The sequence below is a fragment of the Diabrotica virgifera genome, chromosome 2 (genome assembly GCF_917563875.1).
Source record: "Diabrotica virgifera virgifera chromosome 2, PGI_DIABVI_V3a".
Classification (NCBI taxonomy): domain Eukaryota; kingdom Metazoa; phylum Arthropoda; class Insecta; order Coleoptera; family Chrysomelidae; genus Diabrotica; species Diabrotica virgifera.
This window is the reverse complement of record NC_065444.1, coordinates 75,262,885-75,283,209: the sequence shown is the minus strand read 5'-3', so window position 1 is coordinate 75,283,209 and position 20,325 is coordinate 75,262,885. Positions and strand designations below refer to the sequence as shown.

Below are 20,325 nucleotides of genomic sequence, written 5' to 3'. Positions count from 1 at the left end.
GAACCTGAAGAAACGCAGTAGGTACTATGTAGTGTGTAAATCCTTGATTTTGTGTAAGGACATTTATAAAAATTAAAAGCAATATGATTGATACGACTAACAAGGATTGTGTCTTTTAAAAAAATGTGCAGATCATTGTTAAAACAAAATAGAATTAAAAATGATTACACAAATCACGTGTATGTCTGTCAAACTTTTTGACGTCACACTATCACGGTCCATTGTATATTCGTCTAAATGAATATAAAATACGTTATCAATGAAAACCGTATTTTTGCTTGTTTTCGACAGCGCTTCAAATATTGGAAGAATTTGCTATTAACTTTCCCAGCAGAGCGGACCGTTTAAGTGAAAGCTTTCATCAATAATTCAAAATAGCTGTAAATCCGTGAACTACACAATAAGTAGTTGCTAATATTATAACTAGAGCCAAAAGGTTATCTTAATGAAATAACGACAAAGAACCTATAGATGCAAATTGGAGTTAGACAATCAAATTATACAACAAGTAATGACTTTCAAATACCTGGGAATTAATCTAGCAGCCGACAACAATATCGAAGAAGAGGAAAAGACCAAATAATTAAAGAAAGTAGAACGGCCGGATGCCTAAACGATACAATTTCGAAAAACAAATACCTAAGAGTGGAAACAAATAAGACCCGAATATATAAGTCAGTTGTTATGCCAGTTATAACTTACACGTTCGAAACAAGACCAGATACAAGAAAATACGAAGACATTTGAAGACCAACGAAATGAAGATCTTAAGAAGGATTGCTGGAAAAGGACTACAGGATAGGGTAAGATGTGAGGAAATCAGACGCTTATGTGGGGTAGACAATATAAATACCTGGGTAAGGAACAGAAAAGTAGAGTGGAATGAACACATAAGCAGGATGTCTGAATCAAGGATAGTAAGAATAGCCAGGGACAAGTCACCGTTAGGCAGAAGAAGTATAGGACGCCCAAGGAAAAGATGCAAGGGGTAGAATGAAAGGCACGGTTGAAGAAAAACCGGCAATACTGCCTATATAAAAGAAGAAGAAGAAGAACAATAAAATATGTACAGTAAGCCAATAGGCTGCAGTAGAACCGAGTAAAACAATAAAACGACTACAGAAAAATAAGCTAGCTGCTGCCTACCAATAATAAAACATTTTGCGGATATTTTCATCTATCCCTTTGTCTTATTATAATTTACAGCATATTACTCATAAAGATATTAATCGATTTTATCGTTTTAAGTAGATTTCGTATAAATGCAAAACATCTTTAAACAAATAAGAACCTCTTAAAGATAATTTATAAAATTGTATATAAACAATACGTGTAACTTTATTTTAGTACAAAAAATGTATATTATAAGATTGCTTTTGTTTCTAGGCATTTTTATATCTGCGGTAAGTTAAACATTTTTTTAAAGTAATTCTTATAGTAAGGGAGGAAAGTATGCTGAATGTGCAGTCACTCGAGCGATTTGGGGACCTATTGGGTTGTGAAGAGTAGGTTCTAAAACCAAAAACAGTTAAGTAAATTTTTCCATTTTAGTGGGGACTTTCCATTTTTAATTTAATTTTCCATTTCCAACAATCGTTTTTTTCCGATTATAGTGCCATTTATCCATAATTCGAAAAAATATTTCAAATAAAAGTTACTTATTTTTACATAAGGAATCCGAATCTGCAAGCAAGCAAGCAAGCAATTTGATTTAACCTGACCTGTGGGAATGTCCACCCTCTCGAAAGAGTACATTCGGGTGTAACAATTCATTGGGGCGAGGTGTTTTGACCCGAGTATATACAGGGATCACCCCACCTCGCTCCAATGCCCCAGGCCATCCCTTTCCCCCCCATAGCACGCTGATGCGCGATGAGGGCACAACTATCGTAGCCAAATGCTCTTCACAATGGAATCCTGGGTAATAAGATTCCATTGTGGTACCCTAATCGAATGCAAAAAACTAGGCCAGTGTGATGCGCTCTATGCCTTTATCTTCTTTCTTACTTATCCGCGAAACTAAAAATTGCTTGCTTGGGCCCCGAGTCATCGTGCTGAGCCCTAGTGGGCTCCGCCCGATGAATCGTTGGGGCTTTCGCCATTTTTTATTTTATTTATATTTTTTTGGGGGCTTATGCCCTTCTGTAATTTTCTAAAATTCACTTACCCTAGAGGCGGTCGTGGTACTTGATCTTCGTATGTAACGCTGTCTTCGGCTCTTGTTTTCGAGCTACGAACTCACTACTATCACTTATCACTTTTGTACTCTTATCTCACTATTTGTTGCTTCGGACGTCTGTGCTTCCATCGGTGGAACTCATCATACCTTAGCGTCTCTCGCAGTATGTAATTTGGGTGGTGCTCCAGTTCCGCGAATTTGGTCCTTGCCTTATCTGTCATGATTTCGGTGACTCTCACCTGTTGGAGTTCTCTAAACAGGAATCTTTCAGCTACATATCTTGGGACTCTGGCGGCCTCCCTCAAGCTGTTGTTGTGGGCTGCTTGGATCTTCTTCTTGTGTGTGTTACATACGTGTCCCCATGCGAGAGACGCGTATGTTAATACCGGTAGGATTATACTATTGATCAGTCTTAACCTTGTTTTCAGTCTTAGTTTGCTTTTCCTGCCTGTGAGTCCTCTTAGTGTTGCTTTTGCTATGTTGGCCTTCCGGACTGTGGCTTCTACGTGTTTTTGGAAGGTTAGTCCTTTGTCCATGATGACTCCTAGGTATTTAGCTTCGTTTTTCCACTCGATGGGTCTGTTCTGCACCGTCAGCTTTTCCTCTGGCTGTTGTCTTCCTTTCTTGTATAGAACCGCTTGCGTTTTATCTGAGTTGATGGTATCTTCCATTTTATACTCCATTCTTCTATTTCTTCTAACCCTGTTTGCAGGTTGGTCACTGCTATATCTACATTTCTATGTTTGGCCGCTATCGCTGTGTCGTCGGCGTAGAGGCTCATGAGGGTACCTGGTGTTCTAGGTACATCAGCGGTGTATATCGTGTACAGCAGGGGTGACAGGACCGCTCCCTGGGGTACTCCAGCTTCCGGGTTTCCGAGCTCGGACAGGACTTGTCCTATCCGAATCCTGAAAGTCCGGCCGCCCAAGTACGACAAGATTATTCTCGTCATCGCCCCGCTGTACCCGTAACCCCGCATTTTGTATAAGAGCCCCTTGTGCCAGACTCTATCGAACGCTTTACTTACGTCCAGGAACGCTGCTCCAGTGTACTGCTTGTCGTTGAATCCAGCTGCTATGTACTCGGTTAGTCTGAGTACTTGTAGCTCGCTGGAGTGCTCTGCTCTGAATCCGAATTGAGCTTCTGGGATGATATTTAGCCTGTTCGTTTCCGCTTGCAGTCTGCTTAGAATGATTCTTTCCACTATCTTGCTGATCGCTGGAAGTAAGCTGATTGGCCTGTAGTTCTGCGGGAATGTGTGGTTCTTGCCAGGTTTTGGGATCATGATGACATGGGCCTCTTTCCATCTGTTTGGGAATATCTTGTATCTTAGTATCGCGTTCACTATGTTTGTGAAGTACACTATAGCTTTTCTGGGCAGATATTTTAGGGCTCTGTTTGTTATTTCGTCTAAGCCAGGCGCTTTTCTCGGCGAACTGTTTTTGATGTGTTCGTTGATTTCTTCCGGTGATGTTGGGGGAATGAAGTCCTCTGCTCCGCTCCGCTCGCACGCGTGTTACCAGTCCAGTGGTCGGCACTAGACTCAATCCGAATCTGCAATAAAAAATGGGAGATTTTATTTAAAATTTGAAAGTAACCCCCCACCCCACCTCCGTGAGGGGTCGTGTTTGGTGCCATTCGGTTGATTTTTCAAACATATTGAATAAGTGTCTTTTTCAGTTTTTCGGTCTAATGTTCATTTCGCGAAATATCGCGGGATTCGTATTTAAATTTTAAATTTACCCACCACCCCTCTCCGTGGGGAGTCGTGTTTGGTATCATTCGATAGATTGTTGAGAAATATTGACCAAGTATTTTATAGATCTATCGTTCATTTCACGAAATATTCGCTTTTTTTCTTGTGAAACTTTGTGACTCACCCATTTCCTTACGCCCATTCGTCAGATTTTTTAAATGTACACTATTTTGCATGTACTTAACTTACATTATCTTAATCTGACGATTTCGGGTTTTTCTAAGGATAGATTTTTCTCGGCCCCCCTTAACGAACTCCCCTGTGTTTAGAGCCAATATATGGTAGTGGTGCATCTACAGGGTACCAGGTTTCTCCCCATATGATAATCTGACGCGCTCGAGTTACTGCAAAAATCCCCGCTTGGGCTCCTCTACCATTAATATAGTTTACAAAACACTGATAGATGCAATTTTTTTGTGAGCAGGACTTATCAACTTTCCACTTTTGAGGGACTTTTGGAATACAACTGAAGAGATCTAAAAGCGGTACAGTTTTTGTAGAACTTAAATATAAATATAGAAGATGGGGGCAATATTTGCATGCACAGATGTTGCATTGTACTGAAGATACACTTCCAAATAGGGAGATTATACACAATCAACATGTCAATTTAAGTTGAATAGTTATCAAAACTGACATAGGCCTGGATCCCGCATACCAAAAAAATTTATTTATAGCAATATGAAAATTTGTTAATAGCTTAACGGTGTGTAGTGGGATAAACTTTGATGTAAGTATAGGAACATTTGTCATCCTGACAAGTTTATGATTGTGGAAACTAGACGGTTGTTTTTAAGTTTATTCAATAGCAAAATTTATATAATATCTATATAAAAAAATGTTTGCCCGACAAACATGTTGGGCATTTTAATAAATCCGACACGCAGATCATGTCAACCAACAGGAATTACGTTGGTAATAAATAGCAGTCTGATTTTTGCATGAGAGTTTAATGAAAGGGTAGTAGTAACACATCAATTGGAAGTTCTTTCCGACAAAATACATGGGACGTTTTCGTAGACTAACGTTCGAAACCTATAACCTGTTACACAATTAAAACTTCCCTGTTCCAGTATTTCCGTACATCAAAGTTTGTCCAGCTGACTAGACACCGTTAAGTTATTAACAAATTTTCAGCTTGCTATTAATAAACTTTTTTTGGTACGCGGGATCCAGGTCTAACAGAGTGTCTATTGAATTTCAATGTGTGGATGTTTTTATCTTAAAGTATATTAATAACACTCCTCTTTCTAACCATAACTTCTCTAATTGCTGACCTTTTAATTCTTTTGATAATTTACACGGCTATAATGGTTTTAACTTACAGAAAAAAGTTCTAAAATTCAGCCATTTTCTTCAACTTGTAAAGTTGAAGAAAATGGCCGAATTACTTTCAACTGAAAATGGTTTAACTTCTTGTAAAAATATACGAAAAAAAAAATAAATGAAATTGTACAAGTACAAGATAGTACTTTTGTCAGATAGTAGTTACAGAGACTGTTTTGATAAGTTCTCATTTTTTCGCTAGTCTATAGTTCGTTTACTTACTAGGCCTACCAAAACTATCAACCAAAATACACTAATTATTTTGGACATATAACTAGAAGAATGGGGGTACAGAACGAATGATAGTTGAAGGGAAAGGAGCAGGCAAAATTTTCGGAGAATGATCCCCAGCATGAACATTCATCCAATGGTAGTCGGTTCAAATATGGTACTAATGGTTCAAACATGGTCTTGGCTTCGTTCAGCAAGCTTCTCCAATCATCTCAATGTTCTTTTCCATGAACAGGTTTTAAGGATGCCAGATCTGCAGCACGATAGTCGGACCAAATATAGGACATGACTCGTTACTCATTCTCCGAAGCAAAACAACACGCACAAGAAAGAGATTTATTGAATGAATAAATAATGAATTCCACAAGATTGAAGAAAATAAACCACAAAACACCGTAAGTATTCCAAAGACACTCACAAGAAGGGGCTCAAAGATGAAAACAATGCCATAGGTAAAGTGCTTATCAGAAAAATTAAAAATGATGGGAAACAAGTACAACATTACAACATTCAAAACATCCAATACTCTGAGATCTATCCTGTCAAAAACCAAACCCAACAACACATAAGAAAGATGCAAAAACTGCATCTAAAAAATACGTCGAGAGTTAAAGAGAGAAAGAGACCGGTCTATCCTCCAAGGAAGACGACAGCCGAGATACAGAGAGAGGTTTTTCTTTGCATAGTCCAAAACTGTCTGTATTTCTAGAGAGTAGGGATTAAAGGTAGGAGTAGGAATTATTACTAAGAGTTGGAACTAATGATTTTGAAATTGAGATTGCGAATTATAGGAGTTGATGCAGCAAAAAATATATCATTGTCTATCGCATGTGAAACATTGTACAGTTAATATTGACAAACATGGCAGTATATTTCATTTTTTACTAATATTACTTTCTTAGTTGAACTACTATTACAATAAAATTATGGTAGGGGAGCAAAGTATGCTAAATGTGCAGTCACTCGAGCATTATGATGACCTATTGGGATGTGAAGAGTAGGTCCTAAAACCAAAAAAAGTTAAGTAAAGTTTTCCATTTTAGTGGGCTTTCCATTTTTAATGTAATTTTCCATTTCCAACAATCGTTTTTTAAGATTACAGCGCCATGTATCCATAATTCGAAAAAATGTCTCGAATAAAAGTTACTTATCTTTACGTAAGGAATCCAAATCTGCAATAAAAAATGGGGCTTTCATTTAAGATTTTAAAGTAACCCCCTCCCCACCTCCGTGGGAGGTCGTGTTTGGTGCCATTCGGTAGATTTTTCAAAAATATTAAACGTGTTTTTTTCAGTTTTTCGTATTTAAAATATTAAATTTACCCCCCACCCCTCTCTGTGGGAAGTCCTGTTTGGGATCTTTCGATAGATTTTTGAAAAATATTGAGTACGTATTTTTTAGTTTTTCGATCTGTCATTCGTTTCTCGAAATATTCGCTTTTTTCTTGTGAAACTTTGGGACTCACCCATTTCCTTACGCCCAGCTCAAATCGTCAGATTTTTGAAATATACACTCTTTTGCATGTACTTAACTTACCTTATCTTAATCTGACAATTTCGAGTTTTTCTAAGGACAGATTTTTTTTCGGCCCCCTCTTAAGGAACTCCCCTGTATTAAGAGCCAATATATGGTAAAGGTACATTTTCAGGGTACAAGGTTTCTCCCCATGTAATAATCTGACGCGCTCGAGTAACTGCAAAAATCCCCGCTTGGGCTCCCCTACCATTACGTAAATATCGAAAAACATATTTTTACGTTTTAGAATGCAGATATTTTGGTCACGACACCAAATGGTCTTATTCGAGGTCGACAAGAGTACTCCCAAAGGGGAATATCGTTTTACGCTTTTCAAGAGGTTCCTTTTGCTAAGCCTCCAGTTGGAGATTTGAGATTTAAGGTAAGCATTAACATTTGCTTTGTTAAATTTTTCAAGTTGATGTTGACGATATTTCTTATTTTTTCAATCTTGTTTTTTGCACATTGTTTAAATAAAAATTTAATTCACGTAATGTATGTAGGGTGTCAATTTGAAAAGTTGCCACCCCCTATAATTTGGTCCCTACAGAAAATCTAAAAATATACAAAAACACGTCAAATTTATTTGTGAGGGAGACACTTTTCAACTAAATTACATATACCCTCTAACGGGGGCGGACACAAGCCCCAAAATCTTTAATGGTAAGGGCGGTTGAGTGATACCTCATTTTAAAGATCGTTAGATTACATTTTCAAAATTACCACATACTTTATATTTATTTTCAATACTTTTGGAAAAATCAAGTGAAACCATAGAGATATTAAGTATCGAGTTCAGAACTCCAAAACTTCTATTGGAGTATTGAACTCCAAATTGAATTATTTTTGGGTATTGGAGTACTTAGAGTATTTTTTTGGAGTATTTTTGGAAAAATCAAGTAAAACCCTAAAGATATTAAATATCGGGTTCAGAACTCCCAAATTTTTTTAGAGTATTCAGTCCAAGATTTTTCCAAAAGTACTGAAAAGAAATATAAGGTATGTGGTATTTTTGAAAAGGTAATTGAATGACCTCTAAAATGAGGTATCACTCAACCCATCTTTCCATTAAAGATTTTGGGGGTAGTGTCCGCCTCCGCTAGAGGGTTGATGTAATTTAGTTGAAAACTGGTCTACAAAATGTCCCCCTCATAAATAAATTGGACGTGTTTTTGCATATGATTTTATATAGGAACCAAATTATAGGGGGTTGCAACTTTTCAAATTGAGACACACTGTAGATTAATAAGCTACAAGGAAGAATTTTCTGTAGCTGGCTCTCTACCAGAAATTACAAGTAAATTTAATGAAAAAAATTTCTCTTGGTGAAAGGTATATTTATTTAAAAACCCTTAAAAGAGCCACAAATATCACAGAACATTTTCGCTCTCTAAAACGAGCATCATCAGTGTTACAGGCTTGATATGCTAAACCATCTTAAAATACAAAGGTTAAAACCTTTTAAATGTCTACATGTCTTACATACTTAAATCAATAATTATAAAATCCAAAGTATGGATATAATCCCTAAGGATAAGGCCCTGGGGCACTATATGACTCCCACGACGCTCGTGGGTTGCTAGGTGAAAATTAGGCAACTCGTTGCCATTTACCGCTCTCAATGTGAAGACTTAATTTTCACCTAGCAACCCACGCAGGAGTCATATAGTGCCCCAGAGCCTTATCCTTAGGGATTATATCCATCCTTTGAATTTAATAATAAATCTAACTGTGTAAGACATTTGGTCAACATGTAAATGTTTTTACCCTTTGCATTTTTGGGTGGCTCAGCATGTCAAACCTGTAACACTGATGATGCTCTTTTTAGAGAGCGAAAACGTTTTGTGATATTTTTGGCCCTTATAAGGGTTTTCAAATAAATATACCTTGTGTGTGTGTGTGTGTGTGTGTGTGTGTGTGTGTGTGTGTGTGTGTGTGTGTGTGTGTGTGTGTGTGTGTGTGTGTGTGTGTGTGTGTGTGTGTGTGTGTGTGTGTGTGTGTGTGTGTGTGTGTGTGTGTGTGTGTGTGTGTGTGTGTGTGTGTGTGTGTGTGTGTGTGTGTGTGTGTGTGTGTGTGTGTGTGTGTGTGTGTGTGTGTGTGTGTGTGTGTGTGTGTGTGTGTGTGTGTGTGTGTGTGTGTGTGTGTGTGTGTGTGTGTGTGTGTGTGTGTGTGTGTGTGTGTGTGTGTGTGTGTGTGTGTGTGTGTGTGTGTGTGTGTGTGTGTGTGTGTGTGTGTGTGTGTGTGTGTGTGTGTGTGTGTGTGTGTGTGTGTGTGTGTGTGTGTGTGTGTGTGTGTGTGTGTGTGTGTGTGTGTGTGTGTGTGTGTGTGTGTGTGTGTGTGTGTGTGTGTGTGTGTGTGTGTGTGTGTGTGTGTGTGTGTGTGTGTGTGTGTGTGTGTGTGTGTGTGTGTGTGTGTGTGTGTGTGTGTGTGTGTGTGTGTGTGTGTGTGTGTGTGTGTGTGTGTGTGTGTGTGTGTGTGTGTGTGTGTGTGTGTGTGTGTGTGTGTGTGTGTGTGTGTGTGTGTGTGTGTGTGTGTGTGTGTGTGTGTGTGTGTGTGTGTGTGTGTGTGTGTGTGTGTGTGTGTGTGTGTGTGTGTGTGTGTGTGTGTGTGTGTGTGTGTGTGTGTGTGTGTGTGTGTGTGTGTGTGTGTGTGTGTGTGTGTGTGTGTGTGTGTGTGTGTGTGTGTGTGTGTGTGTGTGTGTGTGTGTGTGTGTGTGTGTGTGTGTGTGTGTGTGTGTGTGTGTGTGTGTGTGTGTGTGTGTGTGTGTGTGTGTGTGTGTGTGTGTGTGTGTGTGTGTGTGTGTGTGTGTGTGTGTGTGTGTGTGTGTGTGTGTGTGTGTGTGTGTGTGTGTGTGTGTGTGTGTGTGTGTGTGTGTGTGTGTGTGTGTGTGTGTGTGTGTGTGTGTGTGTGTGTGTGTGTGTGTGTGTGTGTGTGTGTGTGTGTGTGTGTGTGTGTGTGTGTGTGTGTGTGTGTGTGTGTGTGTGTGTGTGTGTGTGTGTGTGTGTGTGTGTGTGTGTGTGTGTGTGTGTGTGTGTGTGTGTGTGTGTGTGTGTGTGTGTGTGTGTGTGTGTGTGTGTGTGTGTGTGTGTGTGTGTGTGTGTGTGTGTGTGTGTGTACATACATGTATAATATACCTTTTACTAAGAGCAATTTTTTTATTAAATTTACACAAGTGCACAAATAAGTAATATTTGACAAACCATTCATACAGTATTTGAATACAGTTTTTCTCGATGGCCTTCATCATCGTCTTCAATCGGCTATGCTACTATCCTCTCTGCTATCCAATTGACAGATAATAATTCTTTTAATGTCATCGGTCCAGGGCCGTAGCTACGATGTTGGGGGCCCCGGGGCAAACGTAATCTGGGGCCCCCTACCCCCAGCGCAAGGGGGCCCGGAAAAATGTTTGATATTTAACCCCTTCAAAACGCATTTTCCCTCCTGTGTGAACACCACACTCTCTTCATTCTTTTTTTTTCAGCACGTCCTGCAATAATTATAAAATTAGCAGCGCTAATGAATACATCTTCATCTGTATCTGATATTGTGGACGGATCATCAACGAATGCGTTCGTTCGCTACAATCTAAATGGTCTTACTTTGTAGCGAATGAATAACCAAGCGAACTACCAAGCAAACGTAAATGCACCTTAAGGTGTGCCTTAAGCAACTGCAGTGTGAGCCAAACGCACTCAGTGAAGCTGGTCAGTGTACTGGTGGGACTGATCCTAATGTGCTCATTCTATCTTACCCTTACCCTTCTTTTCAAGATGTGGTACCATGTGGTTCCTTTCACATACCAAGATGAGATCTGGGAAAATTGGTTAAGACAAAGTAGCTGGGGCCCCTATTCCGGTTGTATTTTAATTTTTATTTTGCCAAAATAACTAATTTCTTCAGCAACAATTTATATCGTTACTAAAAATCTCGGGCGGGTCCCCTCTTCCAATGGCATTTTAGGTTTTATTACGCCGAAATAACTAATTTCCTATCTAATAATTTAAATTTTTATGTTAAGGTCTCGGGGTCCCAGCTTAGCTCAGGCCTCAGGGTCCCTGTTCTGTTCCAATTGCATTTTAGTCGAAAAGACTAATTTCCCCAGTGAAAAATTAAGACTTTATGTTGCTGTCTTTTTAAAATTGTGTCATTTGAAAATAGTTCGTTGGTATCGGCTTTTAAATTACATATTTTTATTTTCCTCGTTAAAATCTATGCACGGCCAACCAAAAGGGGGCTTCTGCGGGGCCCCCCTTGGGCGGGGCCCCGGGGCACTGTCCCGTTTGCCCCAATGGTAGTTTTGCCCATCGCTTTCGCGTTGGTCCTCGGTTTCGCTTGGCTGCCCTTGGTCTCCTATGAAGCAATTTTTTTTAAGTGGCTTCCCTTTTTCTTGTAACTTCTGCCACTCCAACTATGTCCTAAATGATCTTATTAAGTTCACTTTCCATTCCGATAAATTTTTTTTCTGACAGCAAGGTTCTTGTTAATTTTTAGTCCGACATCCAATGAGTCACCTACATATCGTACTTTAAAGATTTCCATTCTGCATAATACGTTCCTCGTATATGTTAAATATAATTTGACTCAGTATGCAGCCTAGCTTTACTCCCTTAGTGACGCCAAAGTTTTCACTTTGTCCTCCATTTACTTAATATTGATTGAAGTTGTTGTTATATTGATTACTGATTAGGCGAAACCAGATAGTTTAGCCCTCTCATTTTAGCGAAATCTGCCACAACTTCTTCCAATTCAAAAAGCCCATATACAGGGTGTCCAGAAACGCTACCAACAAACGAAGACAGAAAATTTTTCAAATCATTTTAAGACAATTTAGCTCAATTCACCTAGTCCGAAAATGCTTCCTAAGGGAGCTGGAGCTCTTTGAAAATGGCGTCTTGTAATTCGTTTTTTTTTAAATACCTCCAGAACGCTTCAATTTAGAGAAACGAAATTCGGTGCGTATATTTATCTTCCAGAGATAAATCGATTCCATCCATTGCGAATATCTAGTACCGATCATAGGCGTCCGTTTTGGGTAGGGTAACGGTTACTTTATCACATAACTTTTTTGTCTTTAACTTTTAAGCATGTTTGACACTGGATTATTAAATTGCAAGGTATTCTAGTACTAAAAGATACTCTTGCTTTAAGTCAGTAGGACACACGGTTTTCTAGAAAAATCGATTTGAAAATTTTTCATTTTGAATTTTAAAAAAATTAAAAAAATGTTTCAAAAAAACGGTGTATTTTACCAACTTGAAGCAAGAGTAACTTTTAGTACTAGAATACCTCATCTTCTTCTTCTTCAGTGCCTTATCCGGTCCGGATGTTGGCGATCATCAAGGCTATCATTGTTTTGTTGACTGCTCTGCGAAACAGCTCCACGGAGGTTATCCCAAACCATTCTCGGAGGCTTTTCAATCACGAGATACGACGGCGTCCCGGTCCTCTCCTGCCAAATACTTTGCCCTGCATGACGAGTTGAAGAACTCGATATTTTTCTTCGTTCCGCATCACGTGGCCAAGGTACTCAAGCTTACGTTGTTTTACTAAATTAAGCACTTCTTTTTCTTTTGTCAAGCGCTGTAGGACTTCAATGTTGGTGACATGGTCCACATAAGATATTTTTAGTATCCTCCTGTAGATCCACATCTCGAAGACTTCAATCTGCTTTTCAGTGGCTTGCGTCAGTGTCCAGGCTTCAACTCCATACAGTAGCACTGGAAGAACGTAGCACCTCACTATCCGCATTTTGGATCCCAAACTGAGATCACTGCAGCATAGCAAGGATCTCAGCTTGATAAATGTAGACCGTGCCATTTCAATTCTGGATCTAATCTCTTAAGCGTAGTCCCATTGTGAGTTGAGGGTAGTTACGAGGTAAGTGAATCTGTCGACTCTCTGCATCTCTTCGCTATCTGCCATTAGTGCCCCGGGATCTAAATGTACATGGCTGACAACCATGAATTTAGTTTTCTTAATATTAAGGTTTAGTCCGTATGTTACGCTTACAGTTCTCACACGGTCTAGTAAGGCCTGTAGATCATTTAGGCTGGTTGCTAGTAATAGAGTGTCATCGGCGTAGTGGATATTATTGATGTATTCACCGTCTCTAGGTTTGTGAGGGCTTCAGTAAAAATTTCCTCAGAGTATATATTGAAAAGAGTCGGCCAGAGCACACAGCCCTGCCTTAATATACCTAAGAGAATACCTCATGACTTAATAATCTAGAGTCAAAAATGCTTAAAAATTAAAGACAAAAATTTTATGCGATAAAACAAATGCTGACCTACACAAAGTGGACGCATATAACCCGTACTAAAAATTCGCAATTAATGAAATCGATTCATCTCTAAAATATAAATAAACGTACCAGTTTTCGGATTTCTAAATAGTTTTTTTTTTAATTTCTTTGGAAATTCAAAAAAAGAAAAATTTTCAAATCGACTTTTCTAGAAATCGGTGTATCCTATCGACTTAGGACAAGACTACCTTTTAGTTGTAAAATACCTCACAATTTAATAATCCAGAGTCAAAAATGCTTAAAAATTAAAGATAAATAATTTATGCGATAAAATAACTGTTACCCTACCCAAAACGGAAGCCTATGACCGGTACAAGAAATTCCAATACATGGAATCGATTTATGTCTGGAAGATAAATATGTGTACCAATTTTGGTTTTTCTCAATAGAAGCGTTCTGGAGTTATTTAAGAAAGACTAATTACAAGACGCCATCTTCAAAGAGCTCTAGATCCCTTAGGAAGCATTTGCGGACTAGGTGAATTGGGTTAAAATATCTTAAAATTATCTGAGGAATCTCCTGTCTTCGTTTGTCGGTAGAGTTTCTGGACACCCTGTATCGTCAATGAAACACATATATTTTGTGCTGTTGAGTTGCTTTGATTTTTCAGTGACGTGTTGTTAGTTGTAATAGTGGCAGAACTTAACCAAAGCTCGTGTTTTAGACTAGGAATAGGTGTAAATGTTAAAATAAACATTCTTTACTGCATTAATACCGGCACAACTCATAATTTAATGTTAGGCCATAAAATGACAGAACTGTCACTATTGTGTTATATGTTTTGTCCCAAATATTGGCAGTGTTCTTGACACCACTCAGTTTGCGTCCCACGCTCGATAAGATCAGGCATGTTCTTGTTATTAACAGTGGCACATTTTGATTTGGGTCAGTATTGAAAAAATATTCCGCTTTCTCTAGTGGCACTTTTCGAGTGCCACTAGAGTTTCCTATTTTATAATCTTATTTGTTGATAAAGCTTAATTGGAATTATGTAATTTTTTTGTGACTACGGTTTTTATAATCTCTAGTTAGTCTATCTAATGAAACAACGGCAACAGTGGCATAAATCTTGCTGCAACAGTGGCACAACTCTAAATATTTTTTCAGTTGTGGCGCTATTGCAGCTCATGAGCGAGTTGGTCGCTATTGCAGCTCATGAGCGAGTTGGTCCCTAGTATCGCATCCAGGAACGACGTTGTCGATATGGACCTGCTGATAACTGGGAAGGCGTTCTTGATACGGTAAAAAACAGAAAAGTTTGCGTATCACAAGGAGTGGTGGATGATCCCGCTCTAGAAGAAACAGAAGATTGTTTATATTTGAATGTCTACACACCTAGGGTAAGGATATAAAGTGTTAAGTTTAAAGTGTATTATCTAAGAATTAAGATCTGACAGAATCTTCTCTTCTTCTAATGCCGAATCCACTAATACAGGTTGACTATAATCATTGCAAATTCGTCTCTATCTTCTGCTTTTGTGAAAAGCGTCTGTGTGTCTAACCCGGTCCAGTCGCGAATGTTTTTAAACCAGGATAGTTATTAGTCCAGAGAAATAAGATTTTTCTCGTGACACATCACCCTCCAAGCCGAAACCAAATTTTTTATTGAGTAGTATGGACATCTATATTAATAACCTATATGTTTTCTGCAGCCCATTTTGATGATATACATAATAAACAAATGAAAATCAAAAAACAGTAAATTTTCGCTTTTTTCGTCTATTACTAAAAAGTGAAGCACTCTAAACAACCAAATCATATAAAAAACTTCAATATGACGTTCGCTGAATATGTAAATCCTTATTTGTTGCTTAGAAAATTGCAAAATAATCATAAATTTTGAGATTTTATAAATGTTCATAACTTATGTAAACATTAAGTTAGAACCTTTTTTACACAGAATGCTGAAACTTCTTGTGCTTAAATTATATTTTAAATTTCAAAGCAGTTGGTTAAATAGTTTAAAAGTTATTTAATTTGTTTATCCCAAATTCATTTTTTTTTGCAACACTATAAGTCAGAAAATTATGAGGTTACAGTAACACTTCGGACAGTTTATGAAAGAAGAACTTTCATATTTACACTATTAACCTCGTTAAAAAAAAAATAACAAAAAGTAATTTTAAAAACAGTGTAAAATTATTTTGCAAAACATGTCGATTTTTTGGTTACTTAAAACAATTAGAATAACTTTTTAACCGTTACCCGTAGAAAAATTATTTTTTCATATTTAGACAGGCTGAATTTTTATACACATTTATAAAGAAAGACAATTGCCCTAGGACAATTAGGGACGAAGTTAGCCCCCCTTTTTTTAATTCACATGCTCTTGAAAAATAATTTTGCAATATTTAGAATTATTTTTTGTCATTTTTTTAATTAAATTAATAGTGTAAATCTGCTTTTTGGGCGCGTAGCGCAGGTGGTAGTGTGCTTGCCTCGCATGCCGGTGGTCCGAAGTTCAAATCCTACCGCCGGCAAGAACAACTAGACATTTTAAAAATGTCTATAGGCCCCAGGTCGACTCAGCCTGAATAAAATGAGTACCTTGGGTAAAACCAGGGGTAATAATAGGCGGTTGAAGCGTAGCACTGGCCCTGTTACCTTCCTTGTATACCGTAGGCCCTAGATATAGCAGACTACCCTGCTATACTCCCAAAGCCGCGTGCGGTATATAACGGGAGACTATTATTAATAGTGTAAATCTTCTTCTTTCATAAACTGTAATTGGTATAACCTAACAAAGTACATAATACTGTAACTTCATCATTTTCTGACTAATAGTGTAGCAAAAAAAATTATTTTGGGATAAACAAATTAAATACAGTACGAAAAATTAAAGAATACCCTTGAACGAACATATAAAACACGCTGTATTTTCGTGTCACCATGTCACACAAAAAATTGGCCAGCGCAAGTACATGTAATAATTATATTATTACATGTATTTTACTTGCGCTGGGCAATTTTCTTTGTGATACGATGATAGAAAAATACAGCGTGTTTTATATGTTCGTTCCGTTCGTAAAGAATACCCATGTATTCTTTCACTTTTCCAACTGTACCTTTTAAACTATTTAACCAATTGCTTTGAAATTTAGGGTATGGTTTAAGCATCAGAAGTTTCAGTATTCCGTGTAATAAGAAGGTTCTAAATTAATTTTTACATAAGTTATGAATATTTATAAAAACTCAAAATTTATGATTTATTTTGCAATTTTCTAAGCAACCAATAAGGATAGACATATTCAGCGAACCTCCATATTTAAGTTTTTTATACGATTTATGAGTTTCTTACTCTCTTTGTTTAAAATGCTTAATAACTTTAAAATGCCTAATAACTTTTTGGTAATATACGAAAAAACGAAAATTTACCGTTTTTTGATCTTCATCTGTTTATAACTATGTATATCATCAAAATCGTCTGAGGAAACATATAGGTTATTATTATAGATGTCCATACTACTTAAAAAGTTTGGTTTTGGCCTGGAGGGGGTTGTGTCACAAACAGGATATTTTTTTCCCTATTTCTCTGAACTATATCGTCTACCAGGATTTCTTTTTCCTTCGATTTTACCCTTCATAATCAGCTGTAATAACTCATACTTGTCATTTCTAAGTATGTGCCCCAAATATGCTTGTTTTTCTCTTTTAATGGTGGAATGGGTCTCTTCCCATTCTATGCAACACCATTTCGTTCGTAATATGATTGGGCCACGACGGTATTTTCAAAATTCTCCTAAAAAGCTATATCTCAAAAGCTTCTAGCTTTCTCATTAAGTCAACATTAACAGTCCAAGCTTAGACACCATAAAGAAGAATAGAGTGGACATAACATTTTACCATCCAATATCGGATTTGCAGATTGAGTCTTTGGTTACTCAGAAATTTCCTCATCTTCAAAAAGGCTGCTCCTGATTGCTCTTTCTTGATCGAATTTCTGATTTCGGATTTAGATCTTCCATAATCCAGATTTCTAAGTACAGTAAAACCTCGATATAACGGACTAATTGGGGGAAAGGGTGTCCGTTAAAGCCAAAATCCGTTATATAAAAATAGGTTTAAAATAAATAAAAAAATTTCTTTCTTGAAAATATGTGCACTGCATTTAAATATAAATAAAAAACACAAACAAAATTCTATTTAATTATCTTCAGAAATTCGTCATGAAATGACGTTGTTTGATATCGACACGCTTGCTTTCGGTAATCCTGCTTTGAAATAGGAATCAAGTGTTTGCACTTTTGAGGTTTGCTGTTTTTTTATAATCAACTCTCTAAAATTACGAAATTGCTATAATACAGTTGAACTTCGTTGTCTGAATAATTAATAAATGTTATTAGATCGTTAAGATGCGATCTTGCCTCTGAGAACTTCATTTTTTGCAGTGTTGTTTTGCCTTCTTTGCTATCTTCACTTCCATCCTCATGTTTTAGGTTCATAACTTCATCTGCTATTTCACTTTCAGTCGTGATATTATACCCAGGGACACCTTCATCTACTTCTAGCCATTGTAAAATAAAACATCTCAGTTACCTACTTCTTCTCCGGCAATATTAGATATGTATTTTGTCTTACAGAAATCAGTAATTTCCAACCCTTCTAATCTTATGTCTGAAACTTGGCCAACAGTCAATTTTTTTTACTAGATATTCGTTTGGTATCCAAAATTATTCCCTGATCCATGGGTTGAATATGCAATGTTGTATTTTTGGCAAAAACATACAACTAAAGTTTCTAGGTAGGTGTAGCATTTGTGGTCCACGGAGACCCCGCTGGTATCCAATGTATCTTGGTATGTGACAGGTTAAGCATGTGTCATATCAACAGGACGTTTTTAATTTTTTTACATTTCACCGGATTTTTCGTCCGTTATATAGAGGTCCGTTATATCAAGGTTTTACTGTATTTCATTTTGTCCACTTGTTCGATATCTTCATTTTTTATCTGGATCCTTGTTATGACTTTACCTCTCTTGCTGATTACCATGGTTTGCTGGCAGAAGCAATCTAATATATTTATTATTATCTAAAAGACGACGAAAAGACCCAGATGCAAAGTTCACTGTAATAACACAATTAAAATAATTGAAATAAAACAATAAACAATATTTTAAATCCAAGACTTTTTGTCGAAAGAAACTGCTTTCGGGTTACATCCTGAATCTCCGGCTTTAACAATTTATAAGCACGGATACGACGAATATAGAAGAAAGTAGAAAGGACAACGGTCATGTATCTACTCCTTTTTCGTCTAGGAAACAGTGCCGAAAGACAGTTTCGAGTACTCAAAAATCTGAGTAAAGAAGAATAAGGGGGAAAGGCAGTTTTTGTTTTTATTTGATTCAGAGTTGGACCACCATCTACAGATAGCTATTTCTGCATCTCAGTCACAAATCTGAATAAAAAAGCAATAAGCCTGCCTTTTAAGGGAAATCACCGAGATGCAGTAATTCCATCTTTGAGACGCAAAACAGCGACATCTCTAGTAAAATGAGGAAGGCGACGAAAAGACCCAGATGCAAAGTTTACTGTAATAAAACAATTAAAATAATTGAAATAAAACAATAAACAATATTTTAAATCCAAGACTTTTCGTCGAAAGAAACTGCTTTCTGGTTACATCCTGAATCTCCGGCTTTAACAATTTATAAACACGGACACGACGAATATAGAAGAAAGTGGAAATAACAACGGTCAAGCATCTACTCCCTTTTCGTCTAGGAAAAAGTGCCGAAAGACGGTTTCGAGTGCTCAAAAATCTGAGTAAAGAAGAACAAGAGGGAAAGAAAATTTTTGTTTTTATTTGATTCAGAGTTGGACCACAGTCTACAGATAGCTATTTCTGCATCTCATGCTTCATCAGTGTAGCTATGCAGTCACAACTCTGAATCAAAAATCAACAAGCCTGCCTTTTCTGGGGGAAATACAATCAACCCTGCCTCCGTGTTTATAAATTGTTAAAGCCGGAGATTCAGGATGTAACCAGAAAGCAGTTTCTTTCGCCGAAAAGTCTTGAATTTAAAATATTGTTTATTGTTTTATTTTAATTATTTTAATTGTTTTATTTTACAGTAAACTTTGCATCTGGGTCTTTTCGTCGTCTTCCTCGTTTTACTAGAGATGTCGCTGTTTTGCGTCTCAAAGATGGAATAACTGCATCGCGGTGATTTCCCTTAAAAGGCAGGCTTATTGCTTTTTGATTCAGAGTTGTGACTGCATAGCTACACTGATGAAGCATGAGATGCAGAAATAGCTATCTGTAGATGGTGGTCCAACTCTGAATCAAATAAAAACAAAAACTTTCCCCCTTTATTATTATCTATTTCATGCTTCTAGATATTTACTTTAAGCAAAAATAGCAGGATACCTCAACAGTACCTGCATATATGTTTAATGTTAAATGTTAATTTTACAAATTTAAGTATATATATATATATTATAACACCGGTTTATAGCGTCCTGCGCCTTTCGGTTCCTATTCTCCAGCCGCGTCGATCTGTCCAATCTCTTGGTCGGAGATCTCTCTCAGACATGGCTTTCTTGATTCCACTTATCCAGGTTGTTTTCGGTCTGCCTCTTTTCCTTCTTTCCGGGGGTTGCCATTCCATCATTAGCTTTGGGAGTCGATGTTCCCCCATTTTTTGTACATGGCCATACCAACAAAATTGTTTTTACCGTTCATTCGTTATAGGTGAGAGTCTGGAGATGCAGGCCGATCTTCGCCAGAAGTCCATTTCTAGTGCAAGCAACTTCTGTTCTGTTCGCTTATTCAGTTGCCAGGTTTCACATCCATACAGTACCACGCTTTTAAAGATGCTATTTTAAAGCTTTGTTTTCTTTTCTTTTGATATGGTTTTTGACCAAAGTAGTGAGTTCAGAGCTCCTATTACCTTCTTTCCTTTCATAATTCTTTCCTCTATTTCGAATTCTGTCCTTCCACTTTGTTGGATCCTCGTTCCAAGGTATACATACATATTCAGAGCTGGGCTCGATAACCATAAATATGATCCTC

General features: G+C 37.4%; 1 protein-coding gene across 1 annotated transcript in view; it reads left to right on the top strand.

Annotated features, from left to right (window-relative positions):
- The first annotated feature begins 1,280 nt into the window (after positions 1–1,280).
- Positions 1,281–20,325, top strand: part of LOC114333515 (juvenile hormone esterase) — an 87,647-nt gene continuing 68,602 nt past the window's right edge. Inside the window, exons 1-3 of the mRNA XM_050643803.1 lie at positions 1,281–1,403; positions 7,255–7,389; positions 14,499–14,651. Of these exons, the coding sequence (XP_050499760.1) occupies positions 1,356–1,403; positions 7,255–7,389; positions 14,499–14,651 (336 nt within the window). The 5' untranslated portion in view covers positions 1,281–1,355. The remainder of the gene's footprint in view (positions 1,404–7,254; positions 7,390–14,498; positions 14,652–20,325) is intronic.